The following is a 17,548-nucleotide window of genomic DNA, read 5'->3' as shown; positions in this document are numbered from 1 at the left end:
ATAAACATCAGATAGGTTAAGGCCCGTTTACACAGGACGATAAAAAGATAAAGTCTACAAAAAAAAGACAAATTTTTTTCAATTTTACACATAATATATCATAAATTTATAAAAGATATTGTACCACCAGATTTAGAAAATCATTATTGTAACTTATCAATTGTTATTTTTCGTCTAGGTCACCTTTTTCTGTGGTCTAGGCCCGTGGCAACAGGTCAGGTTGCAAAATACCAAAGTTGGCAAGATGCAAGGTGGCCGAAAGCCGGGTGGCGAATCTTTACTTACCCTTACTGTTGGTATTGTTGAAGAAATATTGTATGATCATCAGAAGTGCTTTGACTCTAAGATTTTACTTTGTAGGACGTCTCTGGGTGTTGTACGTGTTGAATACTATTATACTGTCTATATTCTAGTTATGCCAAATAACCATTACTCATCATTTTATTAGAGCCAAAACACTAGTAAAATTTAATTAGAATTTTTATTAATCTTAATGATTGATTTTTCCTTGAAGTTGCATTGTTTTCCAACATATGCCTTTTCAGTGTTTTGAGTTGAAATTTCCCTTTGTTTGTTTTTCCAAGTAGTGATCCCTTTTTCGGGTAATTATTGTTGTTGATAATTGATGATTTTTTAATCGCTTAGGCCTATACTTGATACTCAGTTCAAGTAGACCCATATTTGTTCAAGACACTTGGTAACAACACTAGTATGCTTAGCTTTCTTAAAATGTATAACCCATTGACCTAAAAACACACAACTAGGATAATAAGGTGTATTAACAAGGAAAAGCATATCCAAGAAAGTACTTGAAATACTAAACCTTCATGGACGACGGCATTTCTAGTTCAAGAAGTTTTTTATTGAAGGTGTTTTATTCCATCATTACTCATAATTACTTCTCATAATTATTTCTCAGTTCTTCTCTTACCTCCTACCGATTTCTCCTCTCTGCATTTCATCTCCCGATTACTGTGGTCCAACAGGTGATCTATAGGTAATTGACATTTTAACCTGATTTCAAACTTTTCTTGATGAGCACGCCAGAATATCTAACCAAACTTTACTTAATGTAGTTTTAATTATCTCGCTTAATATTATTCTTTCTCTGATGAACTCCGTTGTTGTACATTACATTGAATTATTTAAACATGAACTCAGATTAAATCAACAATGAATTCAATAATTTAATAATGATTTTGTCATCTAAATCCTTTCATTTGTTTTGCTTAAACCTGTTGTGTATTGTTTTATCTTATAGTAGTGCTACGTTTTTACGCCTTTGCTCATGTATTATTTAGATTTATAGAACCACTTAATATCAGGTGTTTATCATCTTTCAAGATGGTAGAATAGACAAATACAAATCATTGGTTATACTATGAAAATAATGACGTATGTCTGTATTTTTTGGAATGATGAGCAGGTTGTATTTTAAGACAAACATATATAATAACTATACATATAGGCCTCTGTGTCTGCTCGAAACTGTGTAACACATTTAGAATTTCACAGTTGAGCAGCAAAAAAGAATAACCAATAATAAGCGGGTGCATTATTGGCCGTTTAGTATTTTAGGTGAAATGTTTTTACGAATTCGAATAATTGTTATGACAAATATAATTTATAAAATAAGTAGGCCATGCCTAATTGATACAATTGTAGAAAAACGCTACAGAAAACAATTATTTAAGAAATAATGAAAATTAAAGGTAATGAGAAATCCACTTATTGCTTTATTACTTCGTTTGTCACCTAAAACAAAGGCATTATCTGACTAAAAAGGCGTTATTTCTTACATTGAAGATTATTATAAAATTAATTAGTTCTATTATTACCTGTATATGCTATGATCTGTCCTGTTACATAAAAAACTGGTACATATTGTACACAGTTAATTGTTACAAGCAACGGCCAAGCTCAAGTAGTTGATTTAATAGTACCATAGCTTAGGCTTTTGAAATTAAATTCTTCAACAAAATCGTGTCTTCAATTGAATTGTAAAATCTGTAACCGGAGGTAAAGCTATAAATATATATAATTTTAAAAAATCAGAAAAGGGGCTTCCCATTTCCTTTTTAACTAAAATGAATTTATGGCTATTTCACTTATAATAATGCATAATTGCTTTAAGCTCCGGTATGGAATTTTTAAATTGAGTTTAAAAACTAAATTAAAAAGTTTAGTATTTTGCTTTATGATGATTCCAGTACAATACGTGTCATTTTGTATGGACAGATTATAATAAGTATTTGATTATAATAATACATGAATACAATATCATTACATACGAATTAGAATGCATTTGTGATTATTTACAGCAATTATCTTATACAAGAATTCGGGAAATAAAAACATCTGTGCTAAGAATTAGCAAGTAAACATGTAACAATTTTGTGTCCACCAGTCGACATTCATTCATTCATTCATTCATTCATTTGATCAAAATCACATAAAAACAAGTAAAAAGGGTTGGAAAATGTACGCATAGATATACAAGAGAACATAATATATTTCATAATAGGATAAGATCGTCTTACTATTATAAGCAGTTTATAAATGATATATGTATTATTCCAAATCCTCAAATGAAATGGGAAATAGAATTTAGAGATGAAATTATTGACTGGAATGAAATATGGAATAGAAAAGTATATGTAGAATGAAACACATGGTAAAAGTAGCTCAATTTAATTTTAAGTTGTTACATCGAATCCTTATATGTAAAAAAAGACTACAAAGATGGAAATTATCTACAACAGACAAATGTAATAAGTGTAAGAATCATATAGAAAATGAAAAACACTTATTAATTGCATGTAAAACTATTCAATCAGTCTGGAAAAAGTTTAAAGATATGCTGGTTCAGTGTCTTCCAAATGAGGTTACAGTACAGCAAGACTTCCCAAAGTGGGTTAATGTAATCTTGGGAACAACAAACAAACTTGTAAACGAATTAATTTCAGTTTTACTTTTTGTATATATAAATCCTCCATAATATATAAAGAACTAGAAACGACAGAAAAAAAAGAATCTGCAAATATTTGGGGGCTATTTAAAAATGAAATTATAAACCTCATAAATAATGAGTATTCGTAAAACTTTTATACTGCTGATCAGAAATGGAAAAATAGTAAAGACAGACCTATTGAATAATTAAAATATATATGTGCTGGAGATCTCTATCCCTACGTTTTACAATTGTATTTTATGTTAGTGTGACATATGCTGTATAAGTTTTAATATAAATGTGTAGCCCTTTTTTATTTAACCCTTGATTATATTTTTAGACAATTTTAATAACTTATATGAAATCTGTAATTATTGGTATTTATTTTTTAATATATATATTTTTTTCTATATTTGCAATATTTATATTGTATACATGTCAATGTTATCTGCATGTATTTGTATTTGTCCAATATATATATTTTTCTATATTTGCAATATTTTATATCGTAAATACAAATTGTAAGTAGTAGTTGTACCAAGGTGACATCGGGTATGAAGCGTCTCACATACGCACAGAGCCAAAATCGCATCTTGGACTTGCACAGTGTATGGACTCTAACCTTACAGTTTTCATTAAATATATCATTGCATGCTATCATTCTAAATATTTAACTTTCAAACTTTTGCATTCCTCTTTTTTCATTTCATCCTTTTTATCTTGGTGAAAAGGGAGGATACTACATTTTCCTCCCCTGAGTTTATAGCCTCTCTACTCGAACACAAATAAGATCACAAATAAGATAGTTTAACAAGAAAATTTTAATCATGCATTTTACCGCCATTTTTCATTTTTACATTTTAATTAACATCGTATCTAAAATTTTAATGAAAACAAATATGGTTAATACTGAATTCAAGCATCTTATTATGTAAATATACCTGTATTTTACTACTTTAAACACTTTTAATTGTCACAAATGTACTTATATGTATATAATATATTCACCAATGAGAATTTAAATAAACGTGAGATGAACTCACACAAGACAAAAAAAAACTTTCATCAAAAATTAGTCGAAAAAAATCATTTAACTGAAATACAGACGTTTTTTTTTTCAAAAAATAACTTTGATTTCCAGTCAAAGTTTCGATCAAAACATAATCTTATAATGCAACGCGCTTGTTTGGCTACTCTGTATGAATAATCATAAAAATCATAAAACTTCCTCGCGATCTGTGTGAAAACACCTTCCCAACCGTGACGAGTTGTAAACAATCCTAATTAGCATCATGCAAAATGCATACTCGTCGTTTGAAATCTTTGTTTACTTTCGCTAGCGACAATTTTCCAGACGAAATGTAATCAAATTAATTGACCTGTTGTTTACGTAAACATGTTGTTTTTGGCTCGAATTTTTAACTTTAATATTACTTTGATATGGCCAATTTAAATTTAGAATATTTTGACCTTCATTTGTTGTGTTTCAAGAGACAATACATCTTTAAAATCACTATCTCATCTCACTCACATTGTCAACATGTAGACGAATGGAATAAGTTATATTCAAAGTATTATATTATTCCAATCATTGAATAAGTTTCTATTGTTTCTCTAGTTAGTCTGCAGATATTCATCAATAAATATTATTATTATTATTATAGTATGTATCAATTATACTATTGTAGGAAATTCAAAACTTTATGAAACAGTTTTAAAAATGTTAATAAATTGTCATAAATTTAGTTACTACAAATCTCTCTTTTTGACTTAAAAAACTCCATAACACTATAAATAAATTTGATGACATTAACAACATTTTCATTAACTGAAAATTTCTATTTTTGTTAATCATTATTAATACGGATTTAATAATGATATTCCGGTTTCAGTATAATTGATTATACTGTATATACTACTCGAGTCAAGGAAGGATTACCAACAATCAGGTTAATTGCTAATTTTCTTTGAAAACGTGTCCGGCTGTAAAACCCATGATTACTGGAAATTGGATTTTCTCCGATATTATAAATTTTTAAAATTCGATATAGATTAATTAATTAACTATATCTTATTACTATATTGCCATAATTAGATGCATGCTCTATTCATTGTTGAAAAAGTAAGAAAATAGTAACATGTTTTATTGCTAAAATATCAAACAAATTACAAAATAAAATTTTATTACCATACTTCACTTATTGATTTCTATTGACGTTAGTTGAGGATTAAACTACTTACAATGCTGAAGTGTGACTATGTTTATAAGTCTTAAGAACACATTGCATGACGTATTCACAGTGACAGTGACTTTTTCGAAATTATCATGCCATTCTGTGATTGGTGGAAAGTAAACAGAAGGTTGTATAACATCCTAGTATCTTCTTTATAATGAGGCAAATCAGTGTTGAACTGTAGTGTCAGATGTATACACACACCGGTAAGTTTTCTTTTTTTTCTTCTGCCTCGATACGAAATTTGAATAATGCATATTATATATTAAACTACTACTGTACATTTATGTAAAACACAAATCTTTGTTTGTTCGTTAATAAATTAATATTTTTTATCTGTTCCTTTATTTTGTTTGTAAATAATTAGCTTGTCTATGTTTTGGTCTTCTCCCCTCATTATTTTTTTTAAATACTATTATTTTGTTAACCAATTTTTATATTATTTTGTTAAAGTAATCTAGGGTCTCTATTACACCTCCTGGTTTCTTAAGACCCCATTTCATATTTTTCTTGAATCATTGTACATTCTATTATTTTATTTGTGATTTGACTTCTGGACTTCTTGTATTCTCATTCCGGAGGACGATCAAAGCATATTGATCGAAACGTCGAGAAACTCAACAGTTCTTTTCAGAACTAATATACGTGGTGTACCGCAAACTTTATATCAATATTTTATTTCGCCATGCAAACCTTCAAACAACAACGTATTCGTTAATTATAATTTTATATTTTTCAGTAAGTGTTAATCATGAGTATACGGAACCTCTACCGTTCTATAAAACCACAAGTAACAGTGGACGATTCTCTTGACGATGAAAACAAGATAGCCATAGTAGGAATTGGATGCAGGTACGGCGATGGAGTTGCAGGCCCACGCCAGATGTGGGAAATGCTTATGGAGGAACGGGATTGTACTGGTCCACCGCCTCCTCAACGTTTTGATAAATCCACATACTTTTTCCCTGGTGAAAAGCAAAAGGGAAAACTTTATACCAAAGCAGGAGGATACTTGGAACAGAATCCTATGATGTTTGACCGACAGTTCTTTAAGATGTCTCCAGGTAAATTCATTTTAATCATAATTTATATAAATTAATTTCCTTGCGTAGAAGTACAGTAACACAAGTATTATAAAGTTGAAACAATAACATTTTTTGAAAAATAATCAAGCGTAGCATAGTAATAATGTTACGACTTAAATTTATTAAAGAAAATATATTGCTCTAAATGTTATGTAAGATTTACTGTAAATTCTGATCTAATGTTTAATTTATTGAATTAAATTCAATGTGATACATAGTAAATGATCTTCTACAGATACATTCTAAAGAAACACTATACGGAATATATACAACGAAACATGTATTCTTCATTTTTTTTTACTATCGTCCTTCAGAAGAAAATAACTACCCAGATTCCAAAAAAATATACTAATTTAAAATGTCAATATTTCACACCCAAATGTTTATAGAAGAATTAATTATCTTTTTGTAGAAGAGGCCGAGCATATGGATCCTCAAATTCGAATTCTTCTTGAGGTTGTATGGGAATCGATTGAAGATGCTGGTATTTCGGCATCATCACTCCGAGGCTCAAACACCGGTGTGTATATGGGAGTAACAGCCAATGAGTATCTCCACCTTACTGGATTTCCTCAAAGCAACATTGGTCAATATACAAATTCAGGAACCAACTCTTGCATGATTTCAAATCGAATTTCGTACGAGTTTGATTTAAGAGGGCCAAGTTTTTCCATCGATACTGCGTGCTCATCCTCTCTTTATGCCGTGAAAGTTGCTTGTGATGCCCTGAAAGGAGGGGTCTGTGATACAGCGATCGCCGGTGGAGTCAATATCATACTTACACCATTGGTTACAATTGGATTTTGTCAAGCTGGTATGCTCTCTCCCGATGGACAATGCAGAAGTTTTGATGAATCCGCTAATGGTTACAGTAGAAGTGAAGGGGTGGGTTCGGTGATACTCAAGCCACTCAAACGTGCCGTAGAAGATGGAGATCGAATTTATGCAGTGATACGAGGAGGAGCTCTTACAAATGATGGACGAACTCCAGGTATTGCAAACCCAAGTTTTGATGCCCAGATTGATCTTGTGTATAGAGCTTGTACAGCTGCAAAAGTTGACCCATGTGATATTGCTTATATCGAAGCACATGGAACTGGTACTAAGGTAGGCGACAAAACAGAAGCGAATGCTATTGGTGAAGCCATGAGTAAAAAACGTTCAGATGACATGCCACCTCTGTATATTGGTTCCATAAAATCAAATGTAGGACACGCAGAGGGTGCTGCTGGAATAGCAGGTGTTATTAAGACAGCATTGTCATTATATCATCGAGAAATTCCGGGTGTTGTGCATTTCAAACGCGGTAATCCAAACATCAATTTCAAGGATCTGAAACTGAAAGTTCCACCAACAAGCATTCCCTGGCCGACTGGTTCAAAATTTCTCGCAGGTTGCAGCTCGTTTGGATTCGGTGGGGCTAACGCGCATGTCGTTTTTGAAGCCGCACCATTAAAACCATTTAACAGTTTACCAAACAGAATTGATAACATGAATGGTAATGACGGTGAATACCACACGTTATTATTATCGGCATCTTCGAAAGAAGCGCTTGATGAGAGATGTTCCAACTGGGTGGATTTTCTTGTGGAAGACCTTGAAATGAGATCTGATGCATTCATAAATGCACTTTATACAGCAAATGTACGATCCCATCGTCATTCAGACAGGTTGGCATTGCTGGCAAAATCTAGAAATGAGTTGGTAAAACTTCTTCGTGATAGAGTGAAAGGAAATTCAAACTCTAATATGACGTTTGAAGGAAAGGCACCAGAGGGAAATACATTCATCAGAATAGTGTTTGTATTTTCTGGTATGGGCACTCAATGGTGGGGCATGGCTAGGCAGTTAATGAACACTCAGCTGATATTCAACAGTGTTATAAAGGTAAGTATATGGTTCCATTTTGATGTAAAACTTCCTACCTTAGTAAAGAGACTGTCACTAAAAACCTTAACATACATCTTCTCTCGTAAAAAATTGTATGTTTTTTATAAATACATTTACACTTTTACTGGTTACCGTACAATTCATTCAGGCTGTTAATTTCTATTTGTTAGTTAATTTTTTTATATAAGAAACGTTTAGTTGATGTCCATGTAGGTTTTAAGGATAAAGCACGAGTGATAGTATAGATGTCCGTTTAAAATTGATGATTTGTTAAAATATTTAGTCAAAATGATTAAAATTCCCAAAATAAATATATTGAATATAAGAAATTTGTTATTGCTAATGTAGAAAATAGACGTAATACTTGGTAAATACGGTGCAACATGGTCACTTGTACAAATGCTGTCAGAAGAAAATGACAAAGACAGAATCAACAATACGGGTAAGTTACTTGTTTTAACGATTACACATAATCAACTTTTTCTTTTTAATGTTGTTGGTCTATTTGGAGTATACATATATAATGGCCGGTGGTTTGGGTTGAATGAATATGGTGAAAAAATGATGGGAATATGAACCTCTAGTTGACCCGGAATTACTCCAAACCTTAAAAGTTAAACAACTTTTTTATTTCATTGCATTAATTCTGTTCGTTGATAATAAAAAATAATAATTCTTTTTATTTAGTCTCTGATTAATTGTAATACACAATAGAAAAGACACAAAGAAGCAATAAAGCAAATATTTATATTATTTTATGTTTTTATTCCGTTTTATAACATAATTATTATTATTGTTAATTACATAAAAAATATTATATTTTCACAGAAATTTCCCAAACTTGCATTTGTAGCGTTCAGATCGGATTAGTCGAACTGTACAAGCATTATGGAGTAACTCCGAGTGCCATAATCGGTCATAGTGTGGGCGAAGTAGCAGCAGCATACGCAGCCGGACTCATATCTATGTCAACTGCTGTTAGAATAATTTTTACAAGAGGTCATCTTCTTGTAAAAACTAGTGGGTCAGGAACAATGGCAGCAATTCTTCATGATGTTGATGATATACAAGATCAACTAAAATCCACGGATTTGGACGTAGCTGCTCTTAATAGTCCTTCTCAGATAGTGGTTTCTGGTACAACACTATCTATCAACAAGCTCACTTCAAAACTTAAACAAGATGGTATACAAGCAAGAGAACTAAAGGTAAATAACGCCTTCCACAGCCGTCAACAGGAAATTCTTAAAAAAGAATTCTTTAAAGAAACACGCTTTCTAAAGAAACGTAAGTCATCGTCGTCTAACTGTCACAGACCTCTTTTCCCAATGATGTCAACCGTCACAAACCGGTATCTTACGCTGCAAGAAGCAAATAGCTCCGAGTACTGGTGGAATAATATTCGCCATAAAGTGAGATTCAAAGACGCAGTGGATGCTGTACTCAAGGATGGATACAACAGTTTTCTTGAAATAGGTGCCCATCCTGCATTGGCACCGGCAATTAAAGATACCATAGCTTCTACACCGAACAAACCAACTATTCAGTTCATTACTCATTCTCTCAAAAGACCCCGTGATGTTAGTAACTCTGCCAACGATATTCTGAGTTTTAATATGTCAATAGCACAATTATTCGTAAGTGGCTACAAAGTCGATTTGTCACCGTATTTTCAAGGGTTTAAGGTCGAAGTAGAGTCTTTACCTCTGTATCCATGGCAACGAATTACATGTTCGGCAGCAACTGAAGCAGCTGATATAAATATGAGATATCCACATCATTGTCATCCTCTATTAGGGGAGTCAGAATCATCCGCAAACTATCACGAAAACAAGAAACTTCGAGTTTGGAAATCAAACATTGGAACTCACAAAGAACCGTGGATTGCCGATCATATTCTCCAAGGAAGTGTCGTACTTCCAGCTGCTGGCTTTATAGAGACAGCCATTGCTGCTCATCGTGAGTTGTTTACAGATTCTCGCCCAGTAGTGATGTCGGATCTTCGCTTTGACAGGTTTCTTTTTGTTTCTGAAGCTGACACAATACTAGAAACAACGACTGAGATGGAATTGAATGGACAAGCAACATTCGCATTACGATCTTTCAACACAAAAGAAAACAAATGGATGACACATTCAACTATGCATCTAAAACAAACAAAAAACAATTCAGAAGAGAAACAATCGTTTCTTCCAATTTTTGAGATAAAAGGAAGGTGTCTTGGGGAATTGGATAAATCTGGTTTTTATGACATTATGACAAAACATGGCTTTAGTCTTGGTAACAGTTTCATGTGCATCGAAAAGGTAAAGTACAGTCGAATGGTTGATGAGGCACTTCTATATATTCACGCACCCGACACGGTTGTCGCACAGTCTTCTCGTTTCAACACGCATCCAGCCATCATTGATGGGATATTACAGGCCGTCGGTGGTCTTGTTGGCCTACAAGGAAAGGTATTAAATCCAACAGAAAAACCTATTGTGCGTGCCCCAAGAGGTGTAAAAAACGTCAACTTAAGCCACGTCACATTTCCAACTAATGTGGTTCTTCACTATAAGCTATCGGATGCGTATAGTGATACACATGATCTTAAAATAAATATTTCTATAGCAGATGCAGAATCATATGCTGTACTTGGTAAATTTGAACAAATTAGTTTTGGCTCAGTTGCTGCCACAAACGAACAACAGAATCTGCGGCTCTGGGAAAAACAATGGATACAAGTATACCCTGGTGAATCATCTTATAATGAGAAAAGTCAGAATATCTTGATGGGAGACGATAGTGATCTTACGAAACACCTAAGTAAGTTGCTTAAACAAGAAGGAATATCGGCAATGACAATCGCCAAAGGTTCAGATTTCAATTCAGATACAGACGAACAGAAGAATATTATTTTGCTTTTTAAAGCTGGTGACAAAGACCTCACAACAATATCTAAGACAGATTTACTTAACCAACAAGCACATATTGCAACATCATGCTTAGACCAATATAATAAATATTCTCGTAAGAAAGAACAAAGACCAAACATGTGGCTTGTAACACGCGATGCTTTTCCTGCAAACCACGACGATGTAGTTGATCCAACACAATCCTCTGCTTACGGATTTGCACTTTGTGTCATGCAAGAAGATCCTACTATGAAAGTATTCATTGTAGATCTACCTTCAAATCTTGATAATCAAGCTGCATCGAAATGGTTGACCGACTATATTTGGAAGACAGATCCATGTGACAACATAGTTGCTTTACGTAAGTCAAAATTAGATCGGCCATACGATGCGTTTTCACTTAGACTTGCTATAAGTAAACCTGATGAGTTCCCTTTAAAAGTAGCATCTTCTATTTGGAAATTCGATATTGGGAAAAGTTTGCAGAATGGGAAAGTGTTTCTTACTAAAGACATACGCGATCACGTTATAAACTGTACAGATAATGTTGATATACATGTGGCGGCTTTCCATTTAATGACAACGAAGGAGAATAATACTTCTGACGAAGATAAAAGTGTTGTTTTTTTCTGTGGCCAATCTGATAAGAATACTTCATTTATTGGCTTCTGTGAAGAGGAGGAACTAAGATCAACAATAAGATGTCACCAAGATGACGTCGTTGAAGTGACGAGCAGCCTCAACGCAGACGAGATAGTCAATATCGTATCAAGATACATAATACCATTCGGTGTAATTCGTAACTTTAGATCCTGTAAAGAAAGCACAACAATAGTTTGTCTGTCTTCAAATAAGGACAAGATTGGACTTTCAATGGCACATATTGCTGCAGAACTGAAACATAATGTTATTGTAGCTGTTAAAGATCTATCAATAAACAACGGAGTTCATCTACATGATGAATATAGAGCAACTGTTTTAGACATTAAAGATGTCATGTACTCCTTAAACTCACAGAGCGTGGGTATCGTAGTTGGCTGTGAATCAGTAGTTACAGAATTGTTCCAGTTGTGTAATATGAAAGAGAAACTAAAGCCCTTTTCTATCATTTCTATTATTGACACCGAGTCATCTACTGATACTAATTCTAAGCTACGTGGATTGCCCAAACATGCAGTTGTTGAAAAGGTTTCCTACGCGTTTTCTTCAAAACTCGAACTTCAGAAAATGAGACCTGTCCTTGATGAGTTAGTTGGATTATTTGAAAAACCTTCCTCTATGATCAATCAATTGAAAGAGGATGTGATTCCAAAAGTAATTCCACTGGAAAACATTGCAGTCATGAATGATGTTTCATTTAGTAACGTTACGGTTGCTGTTGGAAATTCACCTGTCTCAACTTCATATGACTTTTTAAAAGGAGAAATTGTGTTCAAAAACGAAGAATCATACCTTGTGACTGGCGGTACTAAAGGATTTGGATTATGTCTAGTTGAATGGCTATCTGCCAAAGGAGCAGGTTGTGTGTATATCCTTAGTCGGTCAGAACCAGATGCTGAAGAAAGAGAACGGTTGGATTATCTGAACAAGTCTGGGACAGCAATTGTTCATATTAAAACTGATATCACAAGCAGCTCCGATGTAGAACTGGCTTTCAAACGGATTTCAAGTGATATGTCCTATCAGCTCTCTGGAATTTTCCATTGCGCTGCACAGTATGATGATAGACTGTTAAATGATATTACACCTGAAGTATGGAAGAAAGTAATGGCTGCTAAATCATGGGGTGCTCTTCTGTTACATCAGATGTCCGTAAAGTTCAATACTGATTTGAAATATTTTGTTATGATCTCGTCTATTGTTCAACTGATAGGAAATTCGGGTCAGGCAAGTTACTGTGCAGCCAATACCTTTCTATCTTCTCTCGGATTTTTCCGTAGAAGCAAGTGTCTACCTGCAACTGTTTTTTGTCCTGGAGTAATCAAAAGCGATGGATATGCTGCAAGGGCGGGCCTCGTAGACTTCTGGGATAGAAGAGGTGTTGAAGGTTTGCCTCCAATGCACTTACTAAATGGTCTTGGCATACTTCTAAGAAGTGGAGTTAAGGAAATGGGATTAAGTGGAAATTTTAGAGAAAGAGATTTTATCAGAGAGAATAAAATATTTGCCAAAGAACACATTACCATTCCCAGTGGGCGTTTTTCTATACTGAAAGAATTTGATATAGAAAATATAAAACTGCAAGTAGGAGACAGTGGACAAAATGATATTACTCAATATTCTCCGGAAGTGGCCAAGTCATTTGTTCTAAATAAACTGTGTGGTTTTATCTCAGAACGTCTTGGTATAACTGGTGACATTTCACCAGATGTATCGCCATCCTCGATTGGTGTAGATTCTCTTATGACAACTGAATTCAGTGGGTTTATCCAAAGTACATTTAATGTATTTGTACCACCAATGGAGTTAATGAATGCTAATATTACATTACTAGCTATATCTGCCTCAATATACAAGAATGTATTAGCAGAAAAACAGATTGTAGACGATGGAAATAATGATGAAGAGGAAGATGACACATCATGGAAGGCCTGGTATGTTATAGATGAAAGAGTTACCCCTGATATCCAACTCATTTGTTTTCCACCAAATGGAGGTGGTCCGTCTACATACGCTTGGTGGCAAAACAACTTCGATAAATACAACGTTCAGGTAATTATGGCAAAACTTCCCGGATGGGAAGGGCGCCAACACGAGAAGCCACTTCAGACAATCGAAGAAATGATAAGTCATTTAACAGAAAATCTTGCTCCTAGGCTCATTTCCGGTAAATTTGTTTTATTTGGTCACAGTCTCGGTGGACTCCTTGCTTTCGAAGTTGCCCATCGGTTGATGGAAAGAAACATCCGCCCGGCTCATTTAGTAATCAGCTCTTGGTATGCGCCTACACTAAACTATCCTAACGCGACAGAACTTGAAAATGCTCCTAAACTATTACGACAAATGGAACAAGATATCAAGAACAATATTCGAGTGGTGGACAAGCAATCATTAAAGCTTTCGTTTGTTGATGATGATGTCTTGGGCAACAATGAATTGATGCGACGCCTCATTCCATGTTTCCACGTGGGCTTCAGGATTTGCCAAATGTACAGTAATACTCACAAGGAAAAACTTCAATGTGGCATGACGATAATTGGTGCAAAGTCGGATAGGTTTATTCCAATTTCCTCTTTGGACGCATGGTGTCTTGAAATTGAATCTAATCAACCTTTTAAAAAGATAATCGTTCCTGGAGGTCATATGCATATTACATCAGCTAAAAAGAAATTCTTCAATGAAATGCAGAGTGTGTTAAAAGACGCATTTGATTTTTAGAATTCTCCAAATTCCCTCCAACGTACAAACAGGTTTACGTTGCCTAACTATTAAAATACAAAAGTAACACTTTAAGTACTACCATTCAGTTTATAGTTAACAGCACACTTTTGTATTAATATCATATTTTTTTAAATGTTAGAATAAGGTACTGATTATGGTGTCCGTTTACTAATATTTTGTTCTTACTAAACTTTAATAATTAAGTTAAATAACTATAAAATATATTGTATAAATTATAGTTATATTTGGAGGGAAACGGTTGAGGTATAGACTCATAATACTTTCTAGATTAGACTTAACTTTATTTAGCTCAAATAAAACAAGAAATATGAACACTGATTTTATTGATGTTTAAATATACAATGTGCCAAACAAAATAGACAGGAATTATCATTATCTAGAAGTTATTATGATTTCTATTGGTATTCTGGGAATTATAATGTAATTGTAACAGTAATAAATAATAGTATAAATCAACATGGCATAACTTTTTATAGCTTTTAATTTTGTGGAAAGACAAACAAATGTTAGTTTTAGTTATTCGGAATTGTAAATAAAGTTGTTTTATTGAAACTAACATTTCCGTCAATTATTTGGTTTACAGTTCAAACATGTTTCCAGAGTTGGCTTTAAACATCTCAGTTTACAGCGAACGTATATGAAATAAAATAGGAAGATTAAACGAGACTTACCTGTAAGTTGAAGTTTGATCACTATTTTATGAATATGTGAGTGAGGTGTAAACTGCCCGCCTCAACCCACCCCAAGTAAAACAATTATTATTATAGAACAATGCAGGCTATCATATATATACTTATCGCTGCAAATTATTACTCTGGACATGTTTGATTTAAAGTATGAGGGTGCGCGGGATTGAAGGGTATTCCATGTTAGTGAAGTTTGTTTTTTCTCTTATGTGGTACCGTAAACAATCATTTTTTATTAATTTCTGACAATCGTGTAATTTCAGTATAAGATGCAATCAATCACTATATTGTTTAATGAACATTTAAAAAAAATAATATTTTAAATATATATGGTATGAAATGATATTTTTTAAAATATTGATTAAATTATATATACATATAATAATTAATGTTATATATAAGATTATATGCTTACCATTTTCATGACATCCATTTTAGCAGAGTTGTAGTTTTAGCATTCTGACGTTGACTTTAATTGACTCACATGAATACACGTTTTCTATTACATTTTTAACTTGACTGGTGAAAAGGTTTCAGATAATGTTTGGTAATGTTGCTAAGTATGTACATATTGTATTCCTTGTATTGTAAAGATTAAAACCAGTTTTAAATTTAAATAGTTTTTTTTTTATTTCTCAGCTGTAAAGCAATTAGCAATCCGCATCTTTATATCTGTGACAATGGCATTGTGTTTAAATAGTGACTACGTTACGTCACACATTTTGTGTAGCGTGACGTCAATCACAGGTGATGCATCTATGGAGTGTGTTCATGCGATCCGTACACCAATCAAAGCCAATATTGTTCTAAAGCAGTATAAAGCAAATAAATAAGGCATACATTAAACAAAATTACCATAGCAAAGACAGTAATTTTTAAACAGTCTAAAACAGTATAACAAAATAACCACATCAAGGTATTTAAGCAAATAAGGCTAAACATTCACAAAATAGCCATAGCAAACAAATCAGTTTCAAGAGCTAAACAAACAGCCATAGTAAAATCAGTCTAAAGTAAACAAAAAAATCACCAAGTAAATTCAATCAACAAAACATGGTGTAGGCCTTATACAGTATGCTTCGTTTCTTAACGGGAAGACGTAGGCCTACCTCTGGATGGTTCGAACCAGGTTTCAGTACTTGAACATCCTGAATGTTATTGGCAATACTAAAATACTACGGGCGTTGAACATAGAAATTGTGTATTATACTGTGATGTTAACCAAAGGTACGTGTACGTTAACCAATAATTCATTGATTTTCGGGTTAAGAAAGCCCGATCGTGCCACTATCTAACGGCCGCAACTAAATTAAGTGACCGCCAGCCATTACAAGTTCTTATAAACCCATGGCCCATGGCCCTTTGAAAATCTATGTTTCAATAATGGCGTCAACATTTATTTTTAAATGTGAACGAAAACATACTTGTTGATGCAATACATACATTATCGACGCATTGTCGATGCAGAGTGAGCAATCCACGCGCCAGGCGACACGCGTCAAGCGTCAATCTGAACCGTAATTTTGACGCGACTATCGCGGTTTCGAAGTTAACGCGACCAATGTGTTAGCATTAATATAAATTCTATCACAGAACTAAATGTTGAGACCATCTTCTATTTTATACTATTATATGTTTGATTATTTTTTAAAAAGAAAAATAAAATTCTATTCCTAAAATCTTACACAGGGAAAATAGGTGAAAGTATAATCTACGAAAGTACGTCAGCGACCGTAATAAAATGTTATTGTTAAACCCGTTAAATTGTGATGAAATAAGGGTATTAGGGAGAATGTGTGGATTTACCGACAAAGAAATATCTAGGCTACCTTTTCTTTTGATGAAACTAAACAATTACCAATGAACGTGACTTAACACTATTAGATTTCTTAAGTTATTGTAAGATTGTCAAGGCCGATTAATAAAATTTCAATACTAAGATGAGTGGATTAAACAGGTAAGACAGTTATTGAATTTAGGCTACCGACTTACGTGACAATAAATTATGACAATAGAAAGGAATGCCATGCCCACTAACAACAAAAAACAACAAAAGCACCTTGAAATTTAATTTGTGGTTGATACCTATCGGTTAAAAAATGAAGACCATAAACAATAGCTAGATTTACCCCAAATAGCATCTTATCGATTAAAATATGTGTTTGAATAGTGTTACATGCAGAAGAAAAGTCAACAAAGAAACTTCTAACAAATGTGTTAGGCCTGTCTAAATAAGAGTACCGTAAATATAATGTAACAATGTGAGCCTCATCAACGCTCCTTTTTTTAGTGTAGCAAATTGAAAGTTTACAATAAATATCTTTGAGAATAATAGATTTAACGAATTTATATATAAGGTTAAACGGGTAAATATGGGTTCTTTAATTTCGACAGACATTCATAT

The 17,548-nt window shown here is 33.2% G+C and overlaps 1 protein-coding gene across 1 annotated transcript; it reads left to right on the top strand.

Annotated features, from left to right (window-relative positions):
- Nucleotides 1–5,935: 5,935 nt before the first annotated feature.
- Nucleotides 5,936–14,434, top strand: LOC140051390 (mycocerosic acid synthase-like polyketide synthase). Its single transcript, XM_072096594.1, has 4 exons — nt 5,936–6,248; nt 6,682–8,156; nt 8,508–8,601; nt 8,988–14,434. The coding sequence occupies exons 1-4, from the start codon at nt 5,936–5,938 to the stop codon at nt 14,432–14,434; spliced, it is 7,329 nt and encodes a 2,442-aa protein (XP_071952695.1).
- The last annotated feature ends 3,114 nt before the right edge of the window (nt 14,435–17,548 follow it).

The sequence above is a fragment of the Antedon mediterranea genome, chromosome 1 (assembly GCF_964355755.1).
Source record: "Antedon mediterranea chromosome 1, ecAntMedi1.1, whole genome shotgun sequence".
Taxonomy (NCBI): Eukaryota; Metazoa; Echinodermata; class Crinoidea; order Comatulida; family Antedonidae; genus Antedon; species Antedon mediterranea.
The sequence above is the reverse complement of the archived record's forward strand: the minus strand, read 5'-3'. Positions and strand labels throughout refer to the sequence as shown.

Coding starts and splice junctions, on each gene's coding strand:
- LOC140051390 (XM_072096594.1), top strand. CDS start 5,936: ATGAGTATACGGAACCTCTACCGTTCTATAAAACCACAAGTAACAGTG. Junction 6,249..6,681: donor GTTCTTTAAGATGTCTCCAG/GTAAATTCATTT, acceptor ATCTTTTTGTAG/AAGAGGCCGAGCATATGGAT. Junction 8,602..8,987: donor AGACAGAATCAACAATACGG/GTAAGTTACTTG, acceptor ATATTTTCACAG/AAATTTCCCAAACTTGCATT.